General features: G+C 48.8%; 1 protein-coding gene across 3 annotated transcripts; it reads right to left on the bottom strand.

Moving 5' to 3' along the window:
- Nucleotides 1-94: 94 nt before the first annotated feature.
- On the bottom strand, nucleotides 95-11,598 carry TRIM25 (tripartite motif containing 25). Of its 3 annotated transcripts, XR_012583217.1 has the most exons (10): nucleotides 10,847-11,598; nucleotides 9,664-9,759; nucleotides 9,011-9,244; nucleotides 8,381-8,537; nucleotides 7,814-7,897; nucleotides 7,384-7,452; nucleotides 6,756-6,782; nucleotides 6,334-6,429; nucleotides 4,319-5,682; nucleotides 95-4,246 (listed from the first exon to the last, which is right to left on the bottom strand). XR_012583217.1 is itself a non-coding variant. In XM_014269467.3 (9 exons), exons 1-9 carry the CDS (start codon nucleotides 11,465-11,467, stop codon nucleotides 5,150-5,152), a joined length of 1,917 nt encoding a protein of 638 aa, XP_014124942.2. In that variant the 5' UTR covers nucleotides 11,468-11,598; the 3' UTR covers nucleotides 95-5,149. The 3 variants fall into 3 exon arrangements, 2 of the variants coding, with proteins under 2 accessions (XP_014124942.2, XP_074411277.1); XM_014269467.3 differs by having other exon boundaries at nucleotides 95-5,682; XM_074555176.1 differs by having other exon boundaries at nucleotides 95-5,682; nucleotides 7,814-7,891; nucleotides 10,847-11,597.
- Between the last annotated feature and the right edge of the window lie 2,518 nt (nucleotides 11,599-14,116).

Genomic DNA, 14,116 nt, shown 5'->3' on the forward strand with positions numbered 1-14,116 from the left:
TACTCAAAGAGGGGAAGGAGCCCTGCAAGTGCCTTGGCTGTGATGAGCAGTTTCAAGTAAGAGATTTAACAGGAGATGTTTTGGTATCAGTAGAAACTGAGGCAGGAGGTGCTGCTGAGAGCAAACCAGCAAAACTCCCACGGGGCTTTCCCCAGCGAGGGGAAATGAGATGTTCAGGGATCGAGTGGCTCAAGGCTTTCCCCTGGTGGCAGCAGATGGGTTCGTTTGGGCCTTTGGAAGTGAATAAATCCTGTGGGGCCACTTTATCATAGTGTCAGCTCCCTCCCCAAGTCCTCTCCTCTGTTCCCTGCTGTCATTTGCACAGAAGAGAGAAGGGCTCTGGCCTCTCAGCTCCTGTATAATCCACAATCAAACCTTTTAGAGACTATTTGTGTGTTGTTTCCCATTCAGGATAGGGTCAGAGCGTAGATATTCAGCAGGTTTTTCTTAGATGGATAAGACAATAGTTTCACAGAATTAGGGAGTTTAATACCAGCACAAACAAAATGCAACTAAGTTGCCTCCTTAAAGTTCTGTTGAACTAATTTAGGATCAAGAATTGGTCATGATGGTATTTTCACCTAAATTATCTTCTCTTTTCAATTAGCTTTTATTATTTGATTGGTGGCTCCTCCCACCCTCCCTTAGTGCTTTGGCCAGACTCACCTAATTGCCTGTATTTTATGTAAACGGAATTGCTACACCATAAAATGATATACAAATGTGTCTACCACACAGAAGCTAATAAATGTGTGAAGAAACCCATTATTCTCATGTAATGGCAAATGATTGCAGCCTGGGCAACACAGGGATGTGAGCCCATGGAATGAGGAGAACTCTGACAGGCTACAATTAATTGACTTTTGGAATGACTTCTCTTTTCCACAGTTCTACTTGGCTGAGCAAGATTCACAAATTGCTGTCTTGAACTTTTTTATGGGACAAAATAGCTGCCAATGAAAGTCTAAATTTGAGTCTGCAAACTTTAGACTTTGCGTCTGCAAACTCCAGAGATTTCCTTCCCCAAAACCTTCCTCAGCCCAACCCACATGGAGAACTTGAGGTGGAAATGTTCAATTTGCTCCATGGATGCTTTGTTTGGGCTGATTTTTGAATCTGTTGAGGCACCAGAGCAGCTCCCTGCTGAATTGTTTTCCACTGGCCATGTGAGGAGGCAGCAGCTCCCAATTTCACTGGGTGAAATCATCAGGAATCATCACCTACGGCTGCTGCCAGGTGTAACTTAGGCTGGCAGAAGCTGGATCTCACCCAAGGCTTTTTAGAGCAATCCCACACTGTGTCCTTAATTGTCCACCCATGGTTGTGCATGGTTGTCTCCTGTCACAGATATTTTATGAAAAATCCTTTTGCCAGGATCTTTTCTCCTGAGAAGCTGGGAAGCTTCAGCTTCTCCCATGTTTTGCTGCTTTGGAATGTGATTTGGAGAATTGTTTACCCAGCATGTGAAATTGTTTTTACTTGATGACCAATGACAGCTGCCTGTGTCAAGGCTGGGAGCAGCCACTCGATTTTATTATCATTCCTTTCCTTTCCTTTTTCCTTTCCCTTTTCCTTTCCTGCCTTCTGATGAAATCCTTTCTTCTATTCCTTAGTATAGTTTTAATATATAATTTTCTTTTCATATAATATATATCATAAAATAATAAATCAGCCTTCTGAAACATGGAGTGAAGATTTTCATCTCTTCCCTCATCCTGGTACCCCTGTGAACACTGTCACAGTGTCCAGTTTTGTTTCCTGGGCAGGAGGATCTCCTCATCGCCAGTGAGGAGGCAGCACCACTGGTCATGGGTGTGGGACAGCTCAGGACCAGTCCAGAGCTCTGCCTTTCCCTTCCCCAGCTCCCACAGCCCCTCTTGAGGGAGTGATGCCCTCAAGAGCCTTTGTTGTCTTCATTCTGCCTCCCTCCATGCTTCCACCCTGAGCAGAGAACGAAACATTCAGAGTTAGGGTTCACTGTGAGTTTTTATTGAATTCAAGCCACCAGCCAGCCCTGGAGAGGGCACAGGGACCAGGGGGCACAAAATCCATGGAGGGGGCCCTGCCTGTGCGTGGCTGGCACAGCTACAAACAACAACTCACCTTATACAGACTGAAGTACAGGGCTGATATATCAGTACAATCAACAGGTTTATAACTGCATAGCTTTTTCTAAATACACTGTTTTACTGATGTCTTTAATTGAAGAAAAGATTAAACATTAATTTCATTCAGCAATTGGTTTTTGATTTACTCTAATTTGTATATTAAAATGCAAATCAATGCACATTCTCATGGTGCTAACATCAGAATTAGTTCTTTTTCTAGATTAGTTGCTTTCATTTTAATACTAAAAAGAGAATTACAATTTAAATATATGCTCCTATATATGCCTTGTTTAAAACCATTGCAGCTCTTACAGGTAGTGCCCGAGTAAAACCACTTCAGTTGTGTTGGACAGGCTTTAAAATGATCATTTATCATGCAGTAACTGGTATTTCTCCTAAACACACTAATATTTGTTACTAGTTATTAAAGTTATATCACACTAATGTTCCAAAATATGCAAGAGACCTGAAGCTAACCAAAAGATTTCCCAGACGCCCAGAGACTGGTCCCAGTAATGCCAAGGTCCCCAATTCCATCCCCATATGGATCATTCACTCAAGAGCTGGACTCAGGGATCCTTGTGAATCCCTTCCAACTCAGAACATTCTGTGATTCTGTGAATTCCAAATTAACAGAACTTCACTCTATGACTTCTACTCATTGATAGCACAAAAGAAAGCAGAGCAGAGGATCAGGGGCCCAGTGAAGGTTTGTTTCACTGCCTGGTCATGCAGGACCCTCGTGTGTTCCACATGCTCGGTCCTACACCAGTGTGCCAAGCCAAGGATCCCACTCTGTCCAACGAGGCAGAACAGAAGCTGCTGCTCTTTGCTTTTGCTTTGGGTGTCCCTCCAGACATGGCCACAGACTCAGGCCAGCACTGACACCCCTGTAAAGCCAAGCAGCAGGGAACAGAGGATGGGGACTTTCTCCACTGCACAGGCTGCTGGAGCCGTGTTTGCCCCCAGCCAAGGGGGCAGAGCTCCCTCAGCACCTGCTGGGCGCATCTGCAGCCCTGTGCACAGCCCAGGAGCAAAAGGGTTTCTCAGAGGGAGCTGCTCTCATCTTTCGCTGCTGAAAAACTGGAAGGGCAGAAAACCCAGTCTGTCACCCATTCCTGGCTCCCAGCAGGACACAGCCTCCTTCTGCACCTTTTGCAGCACTCTGCTCAGGCTGGGAGTTTCAGTGCTGACTGTGCTTTGAAAAGGGGAGACCCTTCAGAGGGCAGAACTGCTCCAAAGACAGCCATGGCACTTTCAGATCCACCATCCATTCCATATCCTATCCTGGCCAAAAAATTGGAAGAAATGAGACTTGTGCTATCCTTGACAAAGTACTAAGAGTTTACAAACCAGGTAAAAATAGACACCAAGCCTGAATTCCTGAAAGCCTCTCTCCAAAGCACTTTGGCTAATGTGGAGTGTAGTCACAGAGGCTCTTTTAAGCCTTCTAACAATTCCCTGCCAAACTGCCAGCAGTGGCTTTGTGTTCTATTTCACCAAGTCCTGTAAGGGCAGCTTTAGAAATCCAAGTCCAGGAAGGCTCTCATGTGAGCTTCCCATGGGCCACAAGAAATAAAAGCTGGCACGAAAGTCCAGAGGCACCAACAAGGTACAGGCCCTATAACAGTGAGTTCCAAATACCTTGATTGCCTACAGACTGTTTTAAAGTTGTAAGGAAGAAGTACAGATTTCTCTGTACCTGGTGAGAACTTCCGAAGACATACCACAACCCAAAGAACACCAGGAGAATTAAAAATCCATCCCAGGAAAAATGCATGTATATTCTCCTTTGTTCTAATTCCCTTTATGTCAAAAGACTCACCCTGTCTGCCCACAGCTTCATGCAGAGGAACCAGCAGAGAGGAACCAGCATTTTCCAAGTATTGCACTCTGTCTTGAGACTCCTCAAACTGGAGTCCCAGAAACGTGCAAGAAATTCAGTTTCTACCACCTGGACAACAAAAGATACACCAGCAGAGAATATCCCACCTCATAAAGAGGAAAAGCTTTGTGACAGGACACCCTACTTTGAGCTAAAGATATCCAGCAGGGAATATCCCACCTCATAAAGAGGAAAACCATTAGAACAGGAGACCCTGCTTTGAGCTAAAGATATCCAGCAGAGAATATCCCACCTATAAAGAGGAAAAGCTTTATGACAGGAGACCCTGCTTTGAGCTAAAGATATCCAGCAGAGAATATCCCACCTCATAAAGAGGAAAACCATTAGAACAGGAGAGCCTGAGAGCAGGAATGCACCCCCTGAACTCCTCAGCACGCACACAAAGCCAGCACTGAAGAGCCTTCAGGGAAGATGTGAAGCATGTTCTGGGTCAGAAGATGACACAGAATGCTTCATCCCACAATCTTCACCACAGGATGCACACCAGTGCTCTGCAGGATGTCTTCCTGACAACTCTCTGCTGTATTCCCAGTGTCTGGGCTGATGTCATTTGTTGCCTGGTGATTCTAATACCATTTATTTCCCATCAATTCTAGAAGTCTCTGCAGTTCCATTCTGATGAGATTTGTCATAGTGGCTTTTATAACTTACAGCCTGAACTTAGGGATTTCAACAGCTCTTTCTGTAGCATCTGGTGGAGTCCTACACTGAGAACACCTGTATGGGCAACAGTGTGCACAGGCCAAAAGGCAACAGTGAGACCTCCCTGAAAGCCTGAATTTGTCAAGGAATTCTTCCTGTTTCTTTCTCAAAGGGGCCATTGTTACCCATGAACACATTAATGCTGTTGCTCCTTTACAGGAAACCACAGAAGCCACAGGCGCCACTGAAGACATTTAACAAGGATTTGCATCGTAACTTTGATTTCAGGGCAATCAAGACCTTTGCAAACCCTTGTAGTTTGTACCATCACCAACATTTTGCTAAATCACTATCTAAAGGCTTTAGCAATTCAGACCAAAGAACTGGCAGATTCTCTAAACTGCTTAAAAGAGATGATAATTTCTGCACCAAACAATCAATCTTCGAAACAGATTATCTGTGCTGTAAATGAACTAAACTGAGATACCAGGCCTTACTCTTTCATGTGACAGAGAGAGAGAACAGCATCACTGGAGAACAGCCAGAAGGCTGGGTACAGAGCTTCAGTGAACTGGGCTTTGAATTTATAGATCAGGTTATTCTTCTCCCCCACGGCCATGAAAATGAGGAAGCCGGCATCGCAGTGGAGCAGCACCCCGATCTTGGTGGCCTTTGTGTTGGGCAGGCACTTCTCCACGTCGTTGTGCCAGGAGGAGAGCTTGGAGTTGAGCCACTCGATGCACCAGGAGCGGCAGTTCCTGCCCAGGCGGCTCTGGGGGCCCTGGCGCTCCATGCTGCCGTAGCACACGCCCAGCCCGCAGAAGCTGCTGCGCTGCAGCTCCACCTCCCAGTAGTGGACTCCCCTCTTGAAGCACTGGAAGCCCAGCACCTGGCGGTAGTCGGTGAAGCGCTGCGGGTGCTGCCTGTGCCCTGGGAAGGTGTCTGAGATGGACATCCTGGTGTAGTTGTCAGCCAGAACCACCGTGTTGTGGGCCGTGTTGTAATCCAGGGTGATGTTGGCAGCATCTGCAATGACAAGAGTCACTCGGAGGGGCTGAAGAACAAAGCACTGCTGTTTATCCTGTCCCACCTCTGCACTTGCTGCCTGTTTATCTGCCAGCTCTGCTCTCCTCCCCAGCGCAGCCAGCTCTTAGGCCACAGTACAAGCTGCTGGGTTCAGCTGCAGCTCTGTGTCACACAACAGCCAAAAGGAGGGAGAGTTTTCTTCCTTCCTGCAGCCTCACAGGATCCCTTCATCACCCAAACACCCCAACAGAAGGCAATGGCTGATCTGGCAGCAAAAGGTATGCCATGTTGTATAGCATCTTAACAAGCCATCACAGGCTCACATTAAAGCCTGCATTTCGTTTTTAAACAATCCAGCACCTTACAGTGGGTTTCTAGGCTTTCCTAATACTGTCTTTTTTGGGGAAACCAAAATCCTTACTTAAAAAACTTCATTAATCCTCATAAAGATTCATGGATACTGAAGATTAATTTCATTCATCCAGCAAAAGAACCACTAAGAAACCTCCTGCCTCCCTTTTTCTCCAGAAATTTCCTTCATTTGTAACAACCTATTAAGCTAACAAAACCCCCTCAGATGTCACTACAGAGGACACATAGCTCCAGTACAACAAGGTCCATCTTTAAGGAGTGCAATGCTGGGTGTCTTACACTGCAGGAGCTCCTCTCTGGGTTTCTTCAGGAAGCTGTCCATCAGCTCTTTGGCAGCAGCAGCAGCAGCTGGGGCACTTGGTGTGGCAGGCAGTGCTGTGTCAACAGAAGAACAGAGAGTTTGGCCAGCTGGGAAGAGACCTCACATGTTTAACACCCCATCAGACACACTCGGGCTGGAGCTGATCTGGTTTAGCCTCCTGCTCCATGCGGGTTATGTTCAATATTAGCTCAGGCTGTTCACTGTCATGTCAAGTTTTGAAACTCCCACTCTCTGCACAGCTTCTCTCAGTGTCTGATTGCTCCCACAGTGGCCAGCAAGAGCTGAACTTTTGTTCAGTACACCAACACCAAAGACCATCTTATCATTTTAAGAGCAGTCAACGAAAATTAGAATACACATGATGAAAGTTTGGACTCACCAACTTTAGCAGCTTTCTTTTTCTCTTCTGAAGGGGGGAAAAGAAAAAAGTAAACTGTGAGTTCTACTGGGAGGCAAAAGCCACTGGTAAGACTGTGTCAGCTGGAATCCCATCAGCAGCCCAGCAGGCTGAAGCCATGCACAAACACCTTCCCACTGGAAAGCTGCACATCAAGCACAACCTTCCATTTGCTTCCTATTGCACAGGGTCGTGAGCCTGGAAGGAGCTTGGTCTCCCCTCAGGAGCAGTGTGTCCAGGCACATGGAATGCTCCTGTTCCTGTGAGGAACACTGACTATTCCTTTCCTCTTTACAGCAGAGCTCTCAGTGCAGCAACAGGAGCTGCAGCTCCATTGCAGTCCTGCTTCCCCAGCACAGCCCTGACTGCCCCACAGCCAGCACTTGCACCATGTGCCAAGAGCTCCCTGGAAGTAACAGAAGCTGCTTCTTAACACATTTACTTCAAAAAGAAAACATGGAAGATCATCCAAACAGGCTACAGTGCCCATTAATTCTGGTATCTGGACAAAACAGAACTGAAAGGCCCCAGTAGAACCTGCCACAAAGACCCCAGCCCTAGACTGGAGGCAGCAAAATGTTTGAGTAAGGCTCCTTTAATCCCCACTTACTAGTGGTATCTGTCTCCCCCTGTGAAGGGACTTGAGCCTGGGGAACAGTTTTGTCTTTGCGGGTCTGGTCTGTGAGGTAGGAAGAAGAAAACCAGAACATGAACAGATCCTAAGCAGAACTCAGTACATACAAATCTGTCAAAACCAAAAGGTGTTTGGCACAAATTAAAAATAACCTGCACCAACAAGAGGGTGGGGAGGCTCTGCTTTGCTTTAGAGCCCACAGTGACACCACTAGAGGCTGATGCAGCCGTGTCCCTGTGCAGCTCTCAAGGCAGGCATCCCCAAACACCCAAAGCACCCTCCCTTCCCTGAGCCAAGGTGTCATCACTGCATCACCACCACAGCAAACAGCCCTTGGGGAACTCCCTCAACTCCTATTTAACAGCAAGGCCATAGCTGGGACAGGATGGTGCTCTGTTGTACTTACGTGGTCCGGGAGGCTTTTTTCCAACAGTGGCTTTGTTTGGATGAGCTGCTGGAAGGACCGGAATTTTCACAGGTTTGGCTGCAACTGTGATAATTTACATTATGGTTTGTATGGTCAGGCACAGACATGCATTAATGAGGACATTTTTCCATCTTATCCATCTTTCCTGCCTTTTGGCAGGTGGAGTCCTGCCACTCTAAAGCCATTCCAATCTCCTCAAATCCACATCCCAACCACATCCAGCCCTACTGCATAGTTACACCATAAATTACTCCAAGGAAGAAAGGCTGAGTGTGCCAGAAGGGTGTAATATCATGATACTCATCAGCTTATCTGAGTATAGATAACAGTGAAGAAACACTGGCACGTTTTGTCTCCCAATTTAGCCAAGACTGTAATATTTTTGTGTGGAAATGGAGCACTGCAGAGATTGGAAGACACAATTTACATTAACCAACTGTATTTGTTACACTTTTGAAAAAATTGTATTTGGATTGGAGAGGAAAGATCCCTCATTTCAGCTCAAAGCAAAAGTAGAAAATACCAATTTCCCCAGTGACACAGTACCTTCTTCTTTTTTCTCCCGACTCTGAATTACTGAAAGTTTCACTATGTCTTTGAGGGTAATAGCAGACTGGTAAGTGGAATGCACAATATTTTGGTCCATTTCAACTACAGGAACAAAAGCCTCTTTTGTTGATGTTCGTTGCAGTGCTGTTGCTCTCTGAAATGACAAATGAGAGACCACCTTGTGTAGCACACAGAGAAAAATACAACCAACTCACTTTAAATGGGATGCAGTTTGTGCATTCGTCTCAAATTCGAAGGAACAAAGGCCACAGTCAGACACAGCTCATGGCAAAATTCCAGCAGCAGCTCAGACCTTAATTCCCACAGGTAACCAGTGACCAGCCAGGTCCCAGCACAGAGCAGCCACACCTCACACAGGTGACTCCTGCCCAGTGACCCCTGTGCCTGTGGCAGAGGCTGTGGCTGAACTGGGACAGTCACCAGACACCCTTCAGCATTCTTTCACTGGTATTTGTGTACTTTTCAGGACATCCTTTGATAGCAGGTTCTTGCACACCACTGCATTTCCTTTTGACTGGAAGTTTCTGGAAAGGAGGACCATAGCAGGTTTTTGTCATTCTGCATTCTAGAATGAAGAATTGGATTCACACTTAAATGACACATTACCTTCAAAAAGAGAATATCATCACTTTCAGTCAGTGCCATCTCAATCTGATCTTTGAGAGACTGAATTTCGTTCTTCTTATTTCCCAGAACACCGTAAATATAATCAAACTTATTCCAGACTCTCTTTTCTTCCTCTGTAATTGCTTTCATGATCTCATTTTCTCTTTCTTCAATTACAGCTTTAACTTCTGAAAACTCCTTTCTGATCAATTCCTTCTTTCTTGAAGCTGTCTCCTGGGGCAGACAAGAGCAGATAGGCACTGATTTCAAAAGAACAGTTTATAAACAAAATACTCTAAAGTGCTACTGAATGAAAGCCTCTGAGAAACGTGGGCTTCTCTTCCTTGAAACAAGCAAGAGAAGAGCTGTCGATTTCTATGTGGTTTGGAAAGAAAATTCCTCAACCCACAAGGAATGGAGCCCATTCTCAGTGTCACCCTCATGTGAAGGTGTAAAACCTTGCACAGTGCTGGGCTCACTCCCATCTCCCACAGAGCCAAAACTCCTCTTTTCTGTTCCCTCCCAGTGACACCTTCTCCTGCCAATGCAGCCTCCGCACCGCAGTCCGTGTGACAACGGCACAATCCCCAGCACCATGCAGTGGCAGCGGGTGCCAGGCAAGCTGAGAGCACTCTGAGCAGCTCCCCACTTACAGCAGATTGGTTCTGCTTTGTTTTCACCGTGCTCATTGCCCGGGCAGTTCTTTCACTCTGGTTATGCAGCTCCACAAGTTTTTTCTTCAGCAGCGACTGCAACAGGAGAGACCAGAAAGCATTTCAGAGAGGCAGCTGTCATGTCTGCTCTCAGTTTTAAATACTCTTGTAAGCATTTATTACTCTCAGCTTAAAACCTGCCTTCCCTTGAGCATCAGGGGGTGTAAAAGTACCATCCTGTACATTGTGGCACCCACACCCTCCCCACCTCTCCCAAGAGCAGGCTGCCATTGCTGACACTCCCTTCACAAAGGACCCGCTGCTTTCATCAGCACAGCAGTTCCCGTGCTAAGAATAAATGTTACATTAGCTCTCAGGTTGCACTTCCAGCACTAAGCTGATGCTACTGCTCACCTCACTCCTTTTGAGAACGTTCTCCCTCAGATGAGATTTACCTGCTCCTTTAGTTCAAGATTCTGCTAAGCTCAATCAGGGCCAAGTTCTGCAGCTAAGCTGCGTACACACCCACTGAAGAGATGGGAGTTTGACCACCTAAACCTGTTCAGCACACTTTACTCATCCACACTGATTTTCAGCTGTGCTGGAAAATATAAAGGCCAGGTTTCCTTCCCTTCTACTCCGTGAGCCTCCTTCTGTCTTTCATCTACACACTTGAGATCCAGGATACCTTTATAATTCTTCTCAAGAACCTCTGCAGCGGGCTGTTGGCCCCTCAGGCAGTGCCAAGCCCCGGCAGAGAGCAGAGCAGCCGAGGAGGCTCAGAGCTCTGGGTGACGCCACGGAATTTGGGAGGCTCAGAGCTCTGGGTGACGCCATGGAATTTGGGAGGCTCAGAGCTCTGGGTGACGCCATGGAATTTGGGAGGCCTCGCTGCTGAGCCCAGCCCAGGACAGCCCAGCCCCGTCAATCCCCTGTCAGCGCCTTCCCAGACCCCCGCTCTTGAGCAACATCTTGGAGAGACGAGGAAAACGCGAGGAATGGCTCTGCGGACGTGCCTGAGCACTGTTGGAGGGCAGATAACAGCTCACCAATACCAGACACGAGATTTACATCGACGGCTTGTTCGGGCCTCCTCCCCGCACTCCAGAGCGGCTCTCCCGGCACCCAGGGAGCCCTTGGGAGGGAGTTCCACCGGCCACCCCCGCCCAGCCCGGCCGCTCACCTGGGCAGAGGCTTTTGCCTGCTCCAAGGGGCTGGTGGGGCACAGCTTGTGCCCGAGCAGGCAGAGGGAGCAGATGCACACGCCGTGCTTGCCGCAGAAGAACTCGAAGAGCCGGTTGTGCTGGGGGCACTTGCGCTGCTGCAGGTCGCGCACGGTGGGGCAGAGCTGGTGGTCGCGGAAGGCGGGGCTGTCGCGGTGCGGCCGCAGGTGCTCGGCGCAGAAGGACGCGGTGCACGTCAGGCAGGTCTGCACGGCCGCCGCCTCCCGGCAGCTGTCGCAGAGCACGGGGGGCTCCTCGGCCCAGCACCCCCCCACCTCCCCATCCCCATCCTCATTCTCCTCCTCTTCCTCGCCCTTGGCCCCGGAGCGGCCCTGCAGCTGCTCCACCACCCGGCACAGCACCGTGTTCTTCTGCAGCTGCGGGCGGCCCGCGAAGGTGGCCCGGCACTGCGGGCAGCTGAAGCCCCCCGAGTGCTCGGCCCAGGTGAGCTCCAGGCAGGCGGCGCAGAAGTTGTGCCCGCAGGGCACCGTCACGGGGCTGCTGAAGATGCAGAGGCAGATGGAGCAGGTGAGCTCCTCCTCCAGCCCCGACAGGCCCGGCTCCGACTCCAGCGCCGCCATCGCCCCGTCCGCAGCTGCCCCAAGAACTCGAAACTAACCTCGGCTCGGAGAAACGAAACTATGGCTGGGGCTTTCCGGAAAATTACGTGTCCGATCCCGCCCCGACGGGAGGGGCGGCAGCCGGGGGACGAACCCTGAGGCGCACGCCCATGTGGGAGCCGGGCAGCCCCGGGATGGGGGGCTCTGCCCTGCGGAACGGGACCCCGGGGCGGGAACGGGACCCCGGGGCGGGGACGGGCGAGCCGGGCCGGGGGCTCCGAGCCGGGGTTGGGGCAGCGTCACCCGGCGGTGCCCGCAGGGATCGGGGTCGGTGCCGCCCGCCCCGAGGGAGCCCGGCACAGCCCAGGGTGTCCGGCCGGGGCTCAGGCAGGGTGTGAACCCCAAATCCCCCCAGCAACCCCCAGCTGCTCCGAGCCGAGGGTAACCGGGATGCTGGAGATCCTACGGACTCATAGGTTTGGGTTGGAAAGGACTTTAAAAATAATCTGTTTGCAACAGCTGATGTCAGTGCAATGTTTTTAAAACACACAGGTACTGCTTTGTGATTATGGAAACCATTTTAACAGAAGATGCTTCCTCAAATTTCTTTTTCTCAGTCTAACTGTTCAATAATCCTGTTCCTAACAGAACATTGATGCTGAATAGCAACATGGCAAGTGCTCCTGTCTTAACTAACTTGACTGCAAATCGTTCCACTGATCTCTTCCTCTTCTGCCCTGTCTGCTGGGGTCCCAGGGACTTCCTTGGCACCCTCTGTATTTCTCCACCCATGCAGCCAGCAGGCATAAAAGGAGCAGCCTGGCACCAAGTCTGTCACCCCGCATTAATTTAAACAGAACCTGATGGACTGCAGCAGAAGGAGCTGTGTGCTCTCAACTCTTGTCCAGTGGAAAAAGAACACTTTGTATGGAGAACTGCTGAGGTTCCCTTCAAAGTCATTTAAAAGTATTAGCAGGCAATTTTGTTGGTGTTAATCCTTGGGGACTTCCAAGAAGGTTCAGGAGTTACACAGAATCACAGAATGAACTTGGTTGAACTTTCAGTGAAGATTTTCTTTCTAACATCGAACCAAAACTTGCCTTGACACAGCTTAGGATTGTGTCCTCTCATTCTGTCAGTGCTGCGTGGGAGCCCAGCCCCAGCTGAGCACAGGCACCTTTCAGGAGCTGCGAGAGTGATAAGGTCTCCCCTGAGTCTCCTTTTCTCCAGGCTGAACACCCCCAGCTCCCTCAGTGCTTCCTCACAGGGTTTTTGTGTTCCCAGCCCCTCTCCAGCCTTGCTGCCCCCTCTGGATGTGTTTGAGCATCTCAACATCCTCCCCAAACTGAGGGGCCAGAACTGGGCACAGCACTCGAGGTGTGCCCTCACCAGTGCCGAGTACAGGGAAAGGGAAAAATTACTTCCCTCCTCCTGCTGGCCACTGTTCCTGATCCAGGCCGGGGGCTGTTGGCCTTTTTGGCCATCTGGGCACACTGCTGGCTCATGTTCATGCTCACTGTATAAAGCACTCAAAGGAAGCAGTGTTGGGTGGTTTGTTATAAGGGAAATCTGCTCCTAGACAGTTCTTTTGGACTATTAAATTAAATCTGGAGAATCATTGTAAGCAATGTTGCACAGACAACATGAACTTGTACCTCCACCAGTTATCCCTGCAGCCTTTTAACACTCCCTGAGGATAAGCTGCAGAGGGTTGTGTGTCACAGGGCTCTGAGTCACTGCTCAGTAACAGATACAGGTGCAGGAAGGACCATGCAGGCATTTGGGGCTGCAGGGCTGTGACAGGAGCAAAAGTTCAGGGATCAGCTCTGTCATGTGCTGGAGGGTGGAGGAGTTTCTAGGAGATGGGCACGGTGCCACAGGTTTACAGTGGGTTGGGATGTGCTGACCAGGACTTTGTAACTGCTGTCAGAGCAAAGGCAAACACCTGGCAGGGGGTGGCTGACACTGACTGCAAGGGAATGCACCTGGAGAGCTGTGCTGTGCACGAGATGGGACACAAGAGCAGCTCTTAATGTCTCCATTTTTTATTTTTCCATAGGTGAACGAACACCCTGGGCTTATCCAGACTAAGTCATCTTTCAAAGACTCAGCACCTTCACTGCATTTTCTGTGGCACTCAAGCGGTATCAACTGATATAGACAAAGGTAGGCAAATAAAAAGGGTAAATATAAACCCTCACAATTGCAGCTTCTGCTTCTGGAGCATAGCACAGGATGTTTAGAGTTCAGATGAGCAATTTAAGTTCCACGTTGTCAAAGAGGGCTTGAAAATCTGGTTTGGAGGAAACCCAACACTCCTGTTGTCTATCAGACAATAAAGTTTTAACATAAAAAAATTTTACCTTCAAACACCCTCTCTCAGGGGTGTATTTGTTTTCCAGCATTGCCTGTTTGGCATTGCCAGAGTGACTCTGCATCCATTTAATTCATGCCAAAAATGCACAGTAGGCAATGGAACAAGAGGTACTGAGAAACACTTGCATTTAGCTTTTGCAACTTCCTAAGAATTAACAAGTAACAATTTCCCTTAGGAAAACAATCCTTCCATTAATCCCCACTGTCTGAGCATGACTGTGTTCCTGTCTGGCATCTTCTTTTCATCCAGACTGCAAGAACAGCCACACAAATCTAACTGAACATTTCTCTAAA

This window comes from Zonotrichia albicollis, chromosome 19 (assembly GCF_047830755.1).
Source record: "Zonotrichia albicollis isolate bZonAlb1 chromosome 19, bZonAlb1.hap1, whole genome shotgun sequence".
Taxonomy (NCBI): domain Eukaryota; kingdom Metazoa; phylum Chordata; class Aves; order Passeriformes; family Passerellidae; genus Zonotrichia; species Zonotrichia albicollis.